General features: G+C 29.6%; 1 protein-coding gene and 2 long non-coding RNA genes across 4 annotated transcripts in view; all 3 read right to left on the bottom strand.

Annotated features, from left to right (window-relative positions):
• The window catches only part of LOC106784163 (atrial natriuretic peptide receptor 1-like), a 54979-nt gene that overhangs the window by 12241 nt on the left and 28847 nt on the right, over window positions 1-13891 (bottom strand). For both annotated transcript variants that reach the window (XM_014743427.1, XM_014743426.1), the window contains 2 exons: window positions 2350-2426; window positions 2152-2243 (listed from right to left, as the gene is read on the bottom strand). In XM_014743427.1, the coding sequence (XP_014598913.1) occupies window positions 2152-2243; window positions 2350-2426 (169 nt within the window). The remainder of the gene's footprint in view (window positions 1-2151; window positions 2244-2349; window positions 2427-13891) is intronic.
• On the bottom strand, window positions 6985-11845 carry LOC106784164. Its single transcript, XR_001381393.1, has 4 exons — window positions 11593-11845; window positions 8378-8507; window positions 7864-8093; window positions 6985-7263 (listed from the first exon to the last, which is right to left on the bottom strand). It is a non-coding gene; the product is annotated as an uncharacterized LOC106784164 (long non-coding RNA).
• LOC106784165 lies at window positions 8933-9777 on the bottom strand. The gene is made up of 3 exons (XR_001381394.1): window positions 9668-9777; window positions 9292-9586; window positions 8933-8967 (listed from the first exon to the last, which is right to left on the bottom strand). It is a non-coding gene; the product is annotated as an uncharacterized LOC106784165 (long non-coding RNA).

A 13891-nucleotide genomic window follows, 5' to 3' on the forward strand; every position in this document is an offset into this window, starting at 1 on the left:
TTTATCTGTTTTCTTTTTTAATTTTCTTTCGATTAAATTATTCCGAAAGGGTTGCAATTAATTCCTTTGTTTTCTTTTTTAAGATGTGAAATAATCGTAACACTCATATTTTTCTTTTATTTCTTCTCCTTTTCCATTTTACTTTTATGTTCCTTAAGCGTGAAATAATCATAACACTCGTTTATTTCTTTCTTTCTTTCAATTAAATTATTCCGGAAGAGGAATCAAATTATTTTTTTTTTCTTTTACATTTTTAAAGTGTCAAATAATCGTAATATTCTTTTTTCTCTGGTTTCTTTCTTTAGACTAAATTAATCGGAAAGGAACCAAATGAATTCCTTTTACTGGTCAATCTTTTTTACTATTTTTATTTTATTTTTATTCTTTATGATCCCAATGTATAAAATAATCATAACACTTATTTATTTATTTCTGTTCTTTTTTGCTCTTTTATTTCGATTAAATTACTCCGAAAATGAAAAAAGAAATGAATTCTTGTTTTTCTCTTTTATTTCTGTTTTAATTTCATTTTTTTTTTTTACTAGAAGAGTAAAATAATACGATATTTTGACATAGGACTCTTCTATCGACGGAATTCGTAAGTTCCGATGTGTGGTTTAATCTGCCGCTGACAATCGCAGATATCTCAAGTGCTTTCAATATGCGTTTTACCATCCCCGTAAACGCCTTTACGTAGGCACCCACCGGCGTCAATCGTGCATTCGATAGTTCTAGCAATGCATAGGATACCTCAACAAAACGAAATCCACATTATCATCGCACACGCATTTAACGGCATTCGCGTTTCTTTTTTTCCCTCTTTATTTCGTTAATATTTTTACGGAATTTTGTTATTTTTCGAAAAAATCGCCCAACCTTTATATTGCAAAACAACGATATTTACTACACTTGCGAACGCTTTTGACCATGATATATTGTTGCGCATGAAATATTTATATTTTTGTATTTTTAACGATACTCGCAAATGTTTTATGTCATATTCATTCTATGTCAAAATGTGGCCAAAGGACGATGGTTTTCGTTCATAAATATTGTAATTTATAAATAAATTATTTGTTTAATCCTTTTTCTACACTCGAAAACGGCAGTAAATTCTTTAATGTATATTAAAAACGCTCGTGTCGATTCTTCTTGAATTTTCCAAAGCGGTAATCGGCCGCACTTATACACATTCCAAATATTTAAAGTATTTATTGTCATATTGCGTTTTGGTTATCCCTAAACTCTCCATATAAAGCATTGATAAGAAGAAATTCACATCCCTTAAAAATATCCTTTTCGAGAGTCATAATGTTCCGAATAATCCCATCGAAGACCCCGTATTCTCTTTCCCACATATCCTTTTCTCTATCTTTCTCCCTTTTCCTTTCTGTCTCTTTCTTATTCTTTTTGTACAGTTTACGGAAGTCTTTTTCTCGCTCGCACCACGTTCAGATATTGACCTACTAAGTTATTCGGTCTGAACTCGACTGTGTGTACACTCTTCGAATTCCTCGAGTATAAGACTCGAGGAAAACCGAGAACTATGCCAATATTAGGGGTGAACGATCTCGAAAGAGCAAGGGGTAAGACAAAAATAGGGGAAAAAGGGGGAAAAAGAAAGGGCGCGTGACGCTTTGAAAATAATCGAGAACGCTAAGGGAAAGAAAAAATAGAAACAGAAAAAGCATCCCAGATTTCACTTACAGTCAAACGAACGGAAGGACATTGTCTACGAGGCCAAGTAGATACACAACGATCCAACTAATTGGCAAAGTTATCCTTTCACGAAGCACTCGAGCTACGCTTAAGATTTAAGTTTTAGAACAAAGGGAGCCTGATGATCGATTTGGTGAAAATTCTTCTTCTTCTTCTTCTTATTCTCAAGGTTTATACGGCAACTCGTATAAACTAGCTGGTTAGAATTCTATCTTTCACGCTTAAATCGCACCCTTACGCGTACGTGACTTTTATAACATAAAGTTACGCATTATTATTATGAAGAAAGTTATTATTGCAAAGAAAGTTATTCTTTGCGAATATAAAAGAGAGAGAAAGAATAAAGAAAAAGAAATAAACGAGCAAAAAATGAAAAATGAAAAATGGGAATATAGAAAAAAATGTAAAATATATTTGAAACAAATGACTTACTTGTTGATCTTGCGGATGGTCTGCTTTAGCGCGGGAAAATCAGGTCGATCGGCTGAATCCTGCGCCCAACATCGTCTCATTAGTGTAGCTACCTGTTAGACGGGGGTTAAAATTTATTTCAAAGCGTGTTTCATGCGCTATCTACAAAAAAAAGTATGTATATTTTAAGAAAAATATGATTTTTTAAAAGAGACTCACTTCTTCCTCAACAGCACTTTCGTCGATCACTGGTCTTAAAGGTGAACTACCCCCTTTCCTGACGCCCTCTACGATTTCTAGAAAAGAAAAAGGAATACAGTTGAACCTTTAGTATCCGAATTAATAGAAAGACATAACTGTTCGAATGAAGGAATTTTCCTAACACTATTATATGTATCATGATTTTAAGCACATACAAGGAGGGTCATAAGAAGCTTTCTCTCATATTTTTCATTTTCATCTTCAAGTCATTTGAAGGTCGTATTCAATAGTGTAATACGTCTAAATGTTGAATACAATTATGCATACGAACCAAATATGCAATTAGATTAAAAAAAAAACCTTAATGATCTTGAAAAGTTCGAAATACATGACATCGAAGTAAATGATATTATTATAACCATGTGCGTCTTTCGAAGCCATTCAAATTCACATGTAGAAATATTTCGTTTCATTAAATTCAACAGAGATATTTAGATTTCCTGCTTTTTATGTCTATCCCTATTATCATTTTATATTATAATGATATAAAAATAATTTGAAAAACTGATAAAATAAAAAGAAAAGAATAATATATTTTCGTTATATAAATAAAAATAAAAAATATAATATTATAGAAAAGATATACTACATCTCTATTATTTGTTTTTATAGTAGTTAATACAAACAGGATATTAGAACTTTTGAATATTAGATCTTTGGATATTGAAGGTATCAATTGTACCAATATAATTTTTTCTTATCGAACGAATTCATCTACTTGTAACGATAAGTACTATGATAGAAGTACTACATTATATTCGAAATGGAGTTATGAACGCTTGAATACACGTAATGTCAGGAGAATATCGATTTTAAGCCAAGCGCTATGCTAATTATCCGCGAGATACTGTAATTGACGTTTCGAATTAGCTAAGCGAATATATCATTCCCTTTCTATCTTACTACGAGTTACGCTTAACAATTGATTGATTCTTATTAACAAGATTGCACTTATATGATACAACGATTTTAATTGGAAGTGGTTAGCGAAATAACATTTGAAAAAATTCAAGAGGATAATATGTTACTTTTTTGTCAAATGAATGATCAATATACGTGGCAGTAATTATGAAAATGAACTAACAATAAGGCAATGAAAGGAAAAATAGTAATTATTTATATTATTTTATATAATTAATATAATATATATTATATGCTTGGGGGACTCCAACTGTGTTAATGAGCATAAGTAATATTTGTCAGTCGTTTAAATGCATGGTCAATATTTATAATAGCGGTAAGTTTAGATAAGAATTGTGTCCAGACTAGGTTACATATAAGTATACACATAATATTATTTTTGTATTGAGAAATACTAATCTCTTCAATTATATATTAATATATTTTATGATAAATTATATTTATTGAAATTATTTATACATTCATTTATACAATTCTAAATAATATACAATTAATTTAATAAATACATTTAATTTCTAATGATAATTGTAATTTCTTTGTGTGTTTATATTTATTCTATAATTATTTATTTCAAATATTGACTCAATAAATAGCAATTAAAATAAAATCAACTGTTCACAATCGTACATAAAATAAAAGTTAATTTGACAAAAAGGTAAGCACGTATAATAGATACTGAATATACATATATACATGTACACCAATGGAAGAATTCACGCAACGATTTTCATGAAATAATGTATGAAGATATTGATCTCCCGTATTCCGACAACCTCGACTGAATGCGGTACTTTTTGTACGAAGTCAGTGGTAGACGAAACGTAAAGACTAATTACGTCATTCACACGGGAGCTACAGTATCGCTCAGTTCAGTCCAAAAAAAGAGGAATATACGAGGGTAATTATCCGCGATGTAACAGTATTCTGTTGTAGAGTGGCTGTACTGTCAAGTGTTCATGCATTAGTATTCGCGGTTTTACTCCTATTACTGTTGTACAGCTTTTAACACGCTAGCATGCTTACATTCTGTTAATTGTGACATTAACAATACCCACTACGCTTTACATTTGCACGTAGACCAAGAAGAGCAAATAACCGTTACCCGTTTCTTCTTATCTGTATCAGAGGTTCAAATTTATATATAATCGCGTGCGAGGACTTTTAGAATATTATTGAGACAGTGACTGAAAGCATTCATTTATAATCGTGATAAGAGAAAAACTACTAATATTAATGCGTTAGTACTTGAAAAAATAGTTAACATACAAAAAATAACTTAGTAAATAGCAGATAATTGTGCCAGTCTTTATGATAATAGACCGAGTCTAAAAATAGAAAAATATTGATTTTATGAATTATTTTTTATAATATAAATAATTATAATATATAGTATAAATAAGTAATTAAACTTTAGAAAAAAAGGTTTATAGGAAAATATGTGTGTGTGTGTATGTGTGTGTGTGTGTGTGTGTGTGTGTGTGTGTGTGTGTGTGTGTATGTGTTATATAAAATAAACAATAAAATTAATTATTATATCATATAAAAAATTTATAAAACATTTTAAAAATATATAATTTATTATATTTATAAAATCAAATCTTTGATAATATTAATAATTTTGTGTAATCCAAATACTTATAATATAAAATAAATCATAAACTGAATTATTTTCATTTTTTGACTTGCAGTTAGTTTACCACTATAATGGCCGGCATAATAAATTATTGATCCACCCTAGTAAAAGACATTTTTAACTAAAGAACAAATGAAAATATCTCGACACGCAATATACACTTATCAAGATACGTGTATTTCATACGCATATCTCTGTGTGAAACCGGCCTAGGGCACAATCTTTTGTGAGAATGACCTAGCCATTTATAGAACTACAGACAAAATTTATTCTCTACGAACATACTAGGTTTAGTTAATAATTAACCACAATGTAATGATTTTTTGTCTAGGACTATATCGTGTAACAGTATTTGCTATTGTGACTATACAACACATTAAACGGTTAGAAAACTAATTTAATTACAAATTGTTTAATAAAATATTTCGCTTCGAAGAACACAAGTATATAACCGTATATATAATACAAGTACATGCTCTAAATGTGTACGATAATGTAGGAAGAATATCTACAGGATGTCTTGTAATTATGTTACACCGAACATGAGGTGATTCTAAATAAATAACTAATTGGAAATTGTACAAACAAATATTTACATATAAAGATTCGTTTACAAGAAAAATAGGTTTGAAAAATTGTAAAGTATGCGTGCACTTGATTCAGTTTCAGGTCGACGAATTTGACTATTTTACTCTTAAATATTTAGGCAAACATTTTTGTGCTTTTTAATATATTTACAAACAATGTCAGTATGATACAATTGCTAGCATTGATTTTACGAGGTTTTCGGTTTGTTATAACTCTGGCGAAATGCTAATGAAACCTTAACATAACCCTGACGAAACCCTGTATATACGGTGACTCAAAATTAAAAAAAAAAGTGAGTTTAACTGTTATTTAACGCGACATTATTTGAAACTAAATTAATTCAATGTAATTTCTATTTTTGACTTTTTAAATTATTTTTTTACTATTATTTTAAAAACATCTAAACTCTTTGACAAGATTAACTATTAGCATACGAAAAAATGTCTACATTTGGCATGATTTTAAAATCAAGTGTTCCATATAAGATACACTAACCTAAAAAGGAAGCTTGTCCTCGGAAAGGATGTCAATATAATAATCTGGAGCATTGAAAAAACGTTGTCCTACTCTTCGTACCACACATATTTTTCTTACTGATAGAAAATATTCGTATCTACTAGTTTGATGCGTAAAAAAAAAAGAAAAATAAAGAATGAAAACGAAAGACTTTGAAATACGATCAGAAAGGATAGAACGATCAAACATCGACGTAAACGTTTCACCGTCGGCCAAGTATTTTATTTATTCAGGGTTCTCCGTAAGATAATATTGTGTAACGTAAAACTCCTATAACAATGTGACAATGTAGGTAGTCTGTAGATTTTGAAAGCGTCAAAGATGGAAATAAATTCCTCTTACCTCTGTGACCCCTTTGGGTATATTTCTTATCATACAAGCATTCTGCACACACAAGTTAACTCAACACTCTCTCGTAGTAGTAAAAGTCCTTATTGTGTCAGACATCTGTCCGGTGTATAAAACAAATGAACGTATAAACGTACATATGTGTATGAAGGAAACCTACTGTGCCTGTAGATATCTTCCAGATAAGTGTTGCAGGACTCGCAGTTGAGGGTGCAGTGAGGTCTGCGGACCTCAAGGAGAGGACTAACAGCCCTTCTAGGACTCGCACCACCCTCAGGACTCGTACCCGGAATTTGTGGTAACGTCAGATTGCTGCTACTCGATGCGTTGCTTTTTTCCGCCATATTGTCTTTTTCCTTTCTCCTTTTTTTTTATTATTCTCTCTTTCTTTCCCTTTCCGTTCGTGATCGTTCCAACACTATTATGCTACGTCGATCAAGAGCACTAAATTACTCCGATCGATACGGTTCTTACAAATCCATCTACTCTTCTTTGTAAATTGTCTCTTTTTTATTTCATTTCCTTTACAGTTATTATTATATTTTTCTCTTTATTTCTCTCTTTATTACTCGAAAATCTATCTAAAAGAAAATTGATTTTATCCTACTTTCAAAAAAGTCTATATCTAAAATGACTGTGGAAATCGACAAAGAAAGATAGAAATAGACGAAGAGAAAGAGCGGAAAAGAGAGAGAGAGAGGGAGAGAGAGAAAGGGAGAGAGAATAACGTGAGCTTTCTCCATCGAGAGACTATCTCCTTTGAACTTTACCCTATTGGGACTGAAGCTTTCACGCAAACTAAATTCGCTTCCACTTTCTCTCTTTCTCTCTCACATATATCCGTAATGAGATCATTTTTTTCTTTACTTGATAAAACAAAAATAGGACGATAGAATAGCAATGAAATCCGAAATCGTTGAATATAAATGCATATCAAATTTATCTTCGTTTAAACAGTAGATTCTTATATTATATTGAATAATAACAAAAATACGTGTCCGATGTTCACGAACTTTTCCAATTACTTAATATAACACGATTAATACGTTTATGCGATCTAAGAAATCATGTTTTGCAGAAATAATTATTTCATTTTACATTATTCTTATTTATTAGAAGCACTTTTTTTTCATTGTGAAACTAGGATTTGATGAGAACAAGTTCGATATTACGTAAAAAGTATTTCTCTTTTCAATGAAAGAAACGAAGGATTCTATCAAATTTGATCAGATAATTTCAGGGTCGTTCGGTGCAATATCATTTTACAAATTCAACTTGAAGTAAGAAACTGTTCAGTGTAGTAGCGTGCTATTTATCAAAGAAAAAAATCTTTCCGACACGAAAGATTACGATGAAAGAAGGAATGAAGCGTCCAATCAACGACGACAAATACCGTATTATCATTAATGAAGGATGACTTTTTTGACGATGATGGTGATGATGATAATAATAATAATACGTAATACCTGAAAGCGATCAGTTATTCACTGATAGAAAATGGACATATTAAGATCTAAATATGAAAATATAACGAGTACACCGAACTCTGCTAACAGCATGATACGAATCGTTGTCCTCGTTGTTCTAAAGATCTTTTCACTCGGTTGCATGATATCTATCTACCTTTATATTGTTTTATATAAACATAAATATATAACTCCCAAAAATAATCGAACACAACGGCACAGGGGTGAAACTATAATACCATAAGATCCCGCAACGCAGAGGAGTTAGAAATCGGAAAGGAGCCCAAAATTTGTGCATTTATTATTTTTGTAATTTGACTAAAATTATTCTTAATTTAAATTAGATTGAAAGTATACTGACAATAAAATATACTTTTTGCGTTTATTAAATTTTTATAATTCCCTTCCCCATAAAAAGCATTAAAAAGAACTCAATTTTATAAAAATATTGACAAAATATTTTTGTTCTTTTCTCTAAGTTTATTTGAAAAGTTTTCGGCGATATTCACATTACCTTCAACTTCACTTTCTTTGAGAAAGATTTCGTTTAAGATTTTTCATATCAATAAGGCAAAACTTCGTCGTGAGGAATAGTTAGCAACAAATTTTGTGTATTTCCAAGGAGCCCCAAATAAGACCAGGTTCTATTTTGATTAAAATTACTTTGTATTGAAAATTGTATAAATGTAAAAACCTTACTCCACTTAATTTAAATTGCAATTATTTCTAAATCTATACTATAAATTCAAAGAAAAGTAATTTTTGATTGTATACCATTGTTTTCATGACAGGAGTATATGTTTACAAAAATCAATAAATGATCTATTGCTAAAAAATAAACCCATAACAATTACTTTACAAACAATCAAAATATAAAAAATAAAAGTAATTCATACTGTGATATTCGAATCTTTTGGATAGTTACTAAACAAAAGTGATGGAACAGATTGAATTTTTCTATAATATTACTCTACTATTTATCTGTAAAATATTATATTATGAAAAATACACGCATGACGTGAAAAAGAAACTATTTATCTAACATTTACGATTTAAAATAATATTTTACCTAACTCTGTTTTAATTCAATACTTTAATTCGATACTATATTGAATCGAGTAAAAAGTTTCTTCGTATTTTCCCGGTAGATGGCGTCATAGTTGCGGCGTAGTTGCGTCATAGTTGCGTCAGGGTTCAATCACCGAAAATGTCGAAGAAATGATGGAGAAAATTAATAAAAATCGACACATTAATAATTCACGATATCCATGAAGAATTAAAAATCAATCATAATATTGTTTTCAATCATTTTTGAAGAAGGCTGGATGCAAAATATGAAAAAAAAAAAAAAAAAACTAATTAAACCTTTACAATAAAATATGTAGAAACTTTTTACTCAACCCAATATATTGGAAATATATATCTTACGTATCATATAGTGATTCAACCATTTATGAATATGAAGTAATTGGATTGACATTTAGCGGACGAATAAAACGAAATCGGTTCCACGGAGTAAAATCCTTCAAGCCTTTTAACGACGAATCGATTATCACGAGGAAACTACTCGAATAGACCATTTTATGTTTTACGATACCGAACCGTTCCGATGAAACGGATACAAGGCGAAAAGCATTGCGAGTGCAATGACAACTCCGATCGATTTCTAACCCACCAATCGGTCTTATTCTCATCTTTTCCTACGATCGTGATATCCTTTTTTCTATGACCGATTACAAATAAAAAGAGTAAAAACAGAAAAAAAAGAAATACAAGGAGAGAGAAAGAGAGAAAATTGCGCTACCTTGCAATTCGTTTGCCAGGATATTGAAAGAAAATTTGATTCTGTGAATGGATTTAATTAATCTCCAATGATACTTTGAATATTTCCTCGTAATATTTTCTAACCTTACAGTTAATATTTTATTTTTATTATCTAAACAGAGTAATAATTAAAAATAAATCAGTTTCTTTTAGTTTTATTGAAAACTTTATCAGAAATTTAGCCTAAGAGTAAATTCATAATAATTTATTACTATTTTTTAATATAATATTATAGTAATTAATTATATCTAGTTAACGTTTCTTAAACAAAACAATATAAAATAGGTAAAGGAAGAAATAATTAGATTGAAATGTAAAGAATAAATAAAGAGAAAAAAGGCAGTGTGCTACAATGGAATTTATTTGCAAGTATGTTAAACAAAAATTCGATCTTGCGTGTAAGCTAAATTGATCTTGGAAGTTAATTTCAATTTTGTTTGAAATATCTTAAAAGCTAGTACTTAATCAATTTATTATTACTATTTGAATAATATTCATTAGTAATTTATTTCACGTTGAAGCAGAATAAAATGAAAAGATAAAGAGATAGAGAGAAATAAAAAATACTACATTGTTACTTATTCAGAAGGGAATTCAATCCTGTAAGCTAACGAAATTAATCACTTTTACTACATTCAAATATTTCCCGAAACCTCTCCGAAACTGACATTAAGTAATTCATTATTATTATTTAGTTAGTTGTATCTAGAGCGAGTTACATTTATTTCACATGTCTTCGCGAAATAAAATAGAAGAAAGAGGGAAAAAGATAGTGAATAAAAGGTAGAAAGAGATAGAGCGAGAGAGAGAAAGAGAGAGAGAGATAAATGGGCTGCCCTAAACCATTCTCGTAGGGACATTCGAGGAAAATTTTGATCCATTATCCGAATAAAATAAATGTCCAACGTTACTTCAGACTTTTATCAAAATTTCTTTGAAGCTTCCACTTATGTAATAACAAATTAATATAACTAGACAAACATTTAACAAATTGCACTTATATCGTACTTAGGAGACAAAATAAAAAAGCGAAGTAAAAAAGTCCAATGCGCTAAACTACACCTTGTTTGTGAGAAATTTAAAGGAAAATTTGAACAAAATTAATTTCTATTGTTATTTAAAACTCTTAAGCTATCAGTCAGTAATTAATCATTTCTAGACAGTAATTATTAGTAATTAATTATATCTAGACAGAAATTAGCGAGGTGCACTTATTTCACGTGTCTTCACGAACATTAAATGAAAATTTTATCTTACATATTATAAATAAATCTCTCGAGACCTAAATAAATCTTTAGAATTATTAGAAACTTTCCTCAGAGCTCTCAAAATTTTACATTAAATAATTGTAGTCATTCATTTTATCTGGACAGTAACAATAAATAATAGTTGAGTTATATTTACATAGATATTAGCAAGTTCTACTTAATTTACGTATCTTAATGGAAAATAATAAAAGAGAGACAGAGAAACGGATGGTGAAATTGGAAAATAGAGAACAAAAGAAAAAGAGAGTAAGTGCAATGTGCTGCACATTATTGCCGAGAATACCGAAGTCAAATTTGATCATGTGCTTAAGAAATTTCCAATTTGACTTAAAACTTTGTCTATATCTCTTCCAATCCCTTATTTATATATTTACAATTAATAATGAATAAATCTAGACAAACATTTATGATCCTCACTTTTTTCACATGAAACGATTTAAAAAAAAAAAGAAACAATGGAATAGAGAATAAAAAATAGAGAATAAATAAATAGAATGAAATAAGCGCAGATCACTGCACCTTGTTCACAAATATATCGAAGTAAAATTCGATTCTATGCAAACAAGCTAAATAATTCTCAAATTTGACTTCCAATTTTGTTGTTTAATCTCTTCCAATCTTTCACTTACATAATTACCAAAAAAATTTAATAATTAAAAAATTAACATATCTCACTTATTTCACGTGTCTTCACGAATCGGAAGATAACAGAAAGAAAAATTAGAAAATTGATAATAAAGAAAGAAATAAAGAGAGAGAGAGAAAGAGAGAGAGAGAGAGAGAGAGAGAGAGTGAGAGAGAGAGACGAAGCGTGAAACAGTGCTCGAGGCGACAGAGAAAGAAAATGAAACTAGAAAAAGAACGCGCGCGAAATGTGTTCCAGGACGCGTTAAAGCTTCGACTGAGCTTTCGCCGACAGCTTCTTCGCGATCGTACTCGACTTTCTCATCCCGAATTAGGAAGATCGATCCTTTTGCTTCATGGATACTCGAGCTTACGAGCTTTTTTACCGACTTTGTCGATAACTCGAAATACTTAGGAAACTGTTGTCCGAAAGCTTTTAAAAATTACTTTTCATTACCCTGTCGGTAAGTTTCGAAAATTTGTTTCCCTGTCAGTACGTTATCTTTCTGTTAAATAATTATCGACTGATAATCCTAGTGCAATTGAATAGATCAACAAAAAATGACAAATTTTATAATGACTTCCACAACAAATTAGTTTATTATAATATATATTATTTTGTTGGAAAATATTTGTCGATCGGTGATAGTAATGCGCATAGGTCGGTAAAAACGCTTTCAAATCTTATGATAATACCAAAGAATACAAAAGTACAACTCCCCTTTTTTATCTAACCAGATTCATCTTAGTTACCACCGAGACCACCAGCGGGCGATAGTAGGTAGAATACTGTATTCTTTGATAGTATAGTACCATCATTACGTTCAGTACCTACTATTGCCTACTGGTGGACTTGTGAGCTTTTATGTACTTCTGTATTCTTTGATAATACCAAATAATAATTATTTGTATGTTAAGATAAAAAAGAAATATTTAGCTGAATAAAACTTAATGAAGAATAATTGTTTATATTTATTTTCACGAGATTCCAAATACATTAGTACTCTGATTTCTCGAAATATGCACTATTTGTTATTCGTAGTAAAATAATCTCTTTGTTTACGCGGTTTCAATTTACGTCGTCAGTTAATTTTGTTAGTACATTAGCCTTATAACGAATGTTTGAAAAAAACAAAGTAAGCACTAAAAGAATAACACGTAATAATAATGAAAAAGAACAAATAAATCATTTTAGACAACAACACTGTCATATAACGAATATAATTTATTTTGGTTAATTTTTCTGAATTTAAATCAATAAGTTTGTATGAAAATATATGAAATAAATATTTATACAACTTATTCCGGCTTTATTTTTAGTATTCTTATTCTGTATTAGCGAACTTCAATTACGTGGTTTTCTTTTACGTAGAAAAACTTGATGAAATAAATAATCCGCATAAATCTAGCTATATATGAAATATCGTAATTAAACAGCCCTAGTCTTGGAGTCATTGACTGACAAAAATTGCTTATTAATTTTCTTTTAAAAAAAATTCTTCTTTTAGAGATATTGAGATATCTTTAATTTGAAAAACTCAATCTGTATGTTCACTGTGATTTGATATCGTTTTTTTTGTTTCGAAATAGTTATTTTTATGTGTCTGTACCGAAAAGCGATATTTTACTGTTCCAGAATATTTTTAGCTGAGGCGCCAGTCGAGGCTTTTAAAAGAACGGCAAGTACAATAATAGGTATTTTCCGATTCAAATACTCTCACTATTTTTCGTTTGATCTATTGAATACCGTAAAAATAGAAGATTAAAGTTTATATATTTTGAATTCAGTTAGATATAACTGTTGTTGCCATAAATAATAAATAAATCAACAAATTTGATGACACCATTGTTATCATTTTGTAATTTATTTAGTGGTTACATTTAATCTTTCTAAGGAGAAATTAAATATTTCAAATGAATAAAATAAAATAAAATAAGCTAAAATCTGCTCGATTGTAACTATTTAATAATTCATTTACTGATGAAATTTAGCGTTTCTAATGGAAAATTTAAATGTTTTTAATGGTTAACATGGAAACAGATGAAATAAGCATTCTTGCAGAAATTGAATCTGCTAAATCTACTAATTATGTATATTATCAACAAAATTCAGAGAACGATACGTGAATACGTTTCAACGATTAAGTGGAATAAAAGAGAAACCAGAATTACAATACAAACATTTCTTTTCCTATTTTATACAAATAAGTCGAATTTTATATTCAGTGTCCATCATGATAATTATAGGCTTACCATAATTATGCAGGCCTAAGATGCACACACATTGCATGTATAATTATTAAAGAATAAAT

The sequence above is a fragment of the Polistes canadensis genome, unplaced genomic scaffold, assembly GCF_001313835.1.
Source record: "Polistes canadensis isolate GaletaPanama2010 unplaced genomic scaffold, ASM131383v1 scaffold_31, whole genome shotgun sequence".
NCBI classification, from domain to species: domain Eukaryota; kingdom Metazoa; phylum Arthropoda; class Insecta; order Hymenoptera; family Vespidae; genus Polistes; species Polistes canadensis.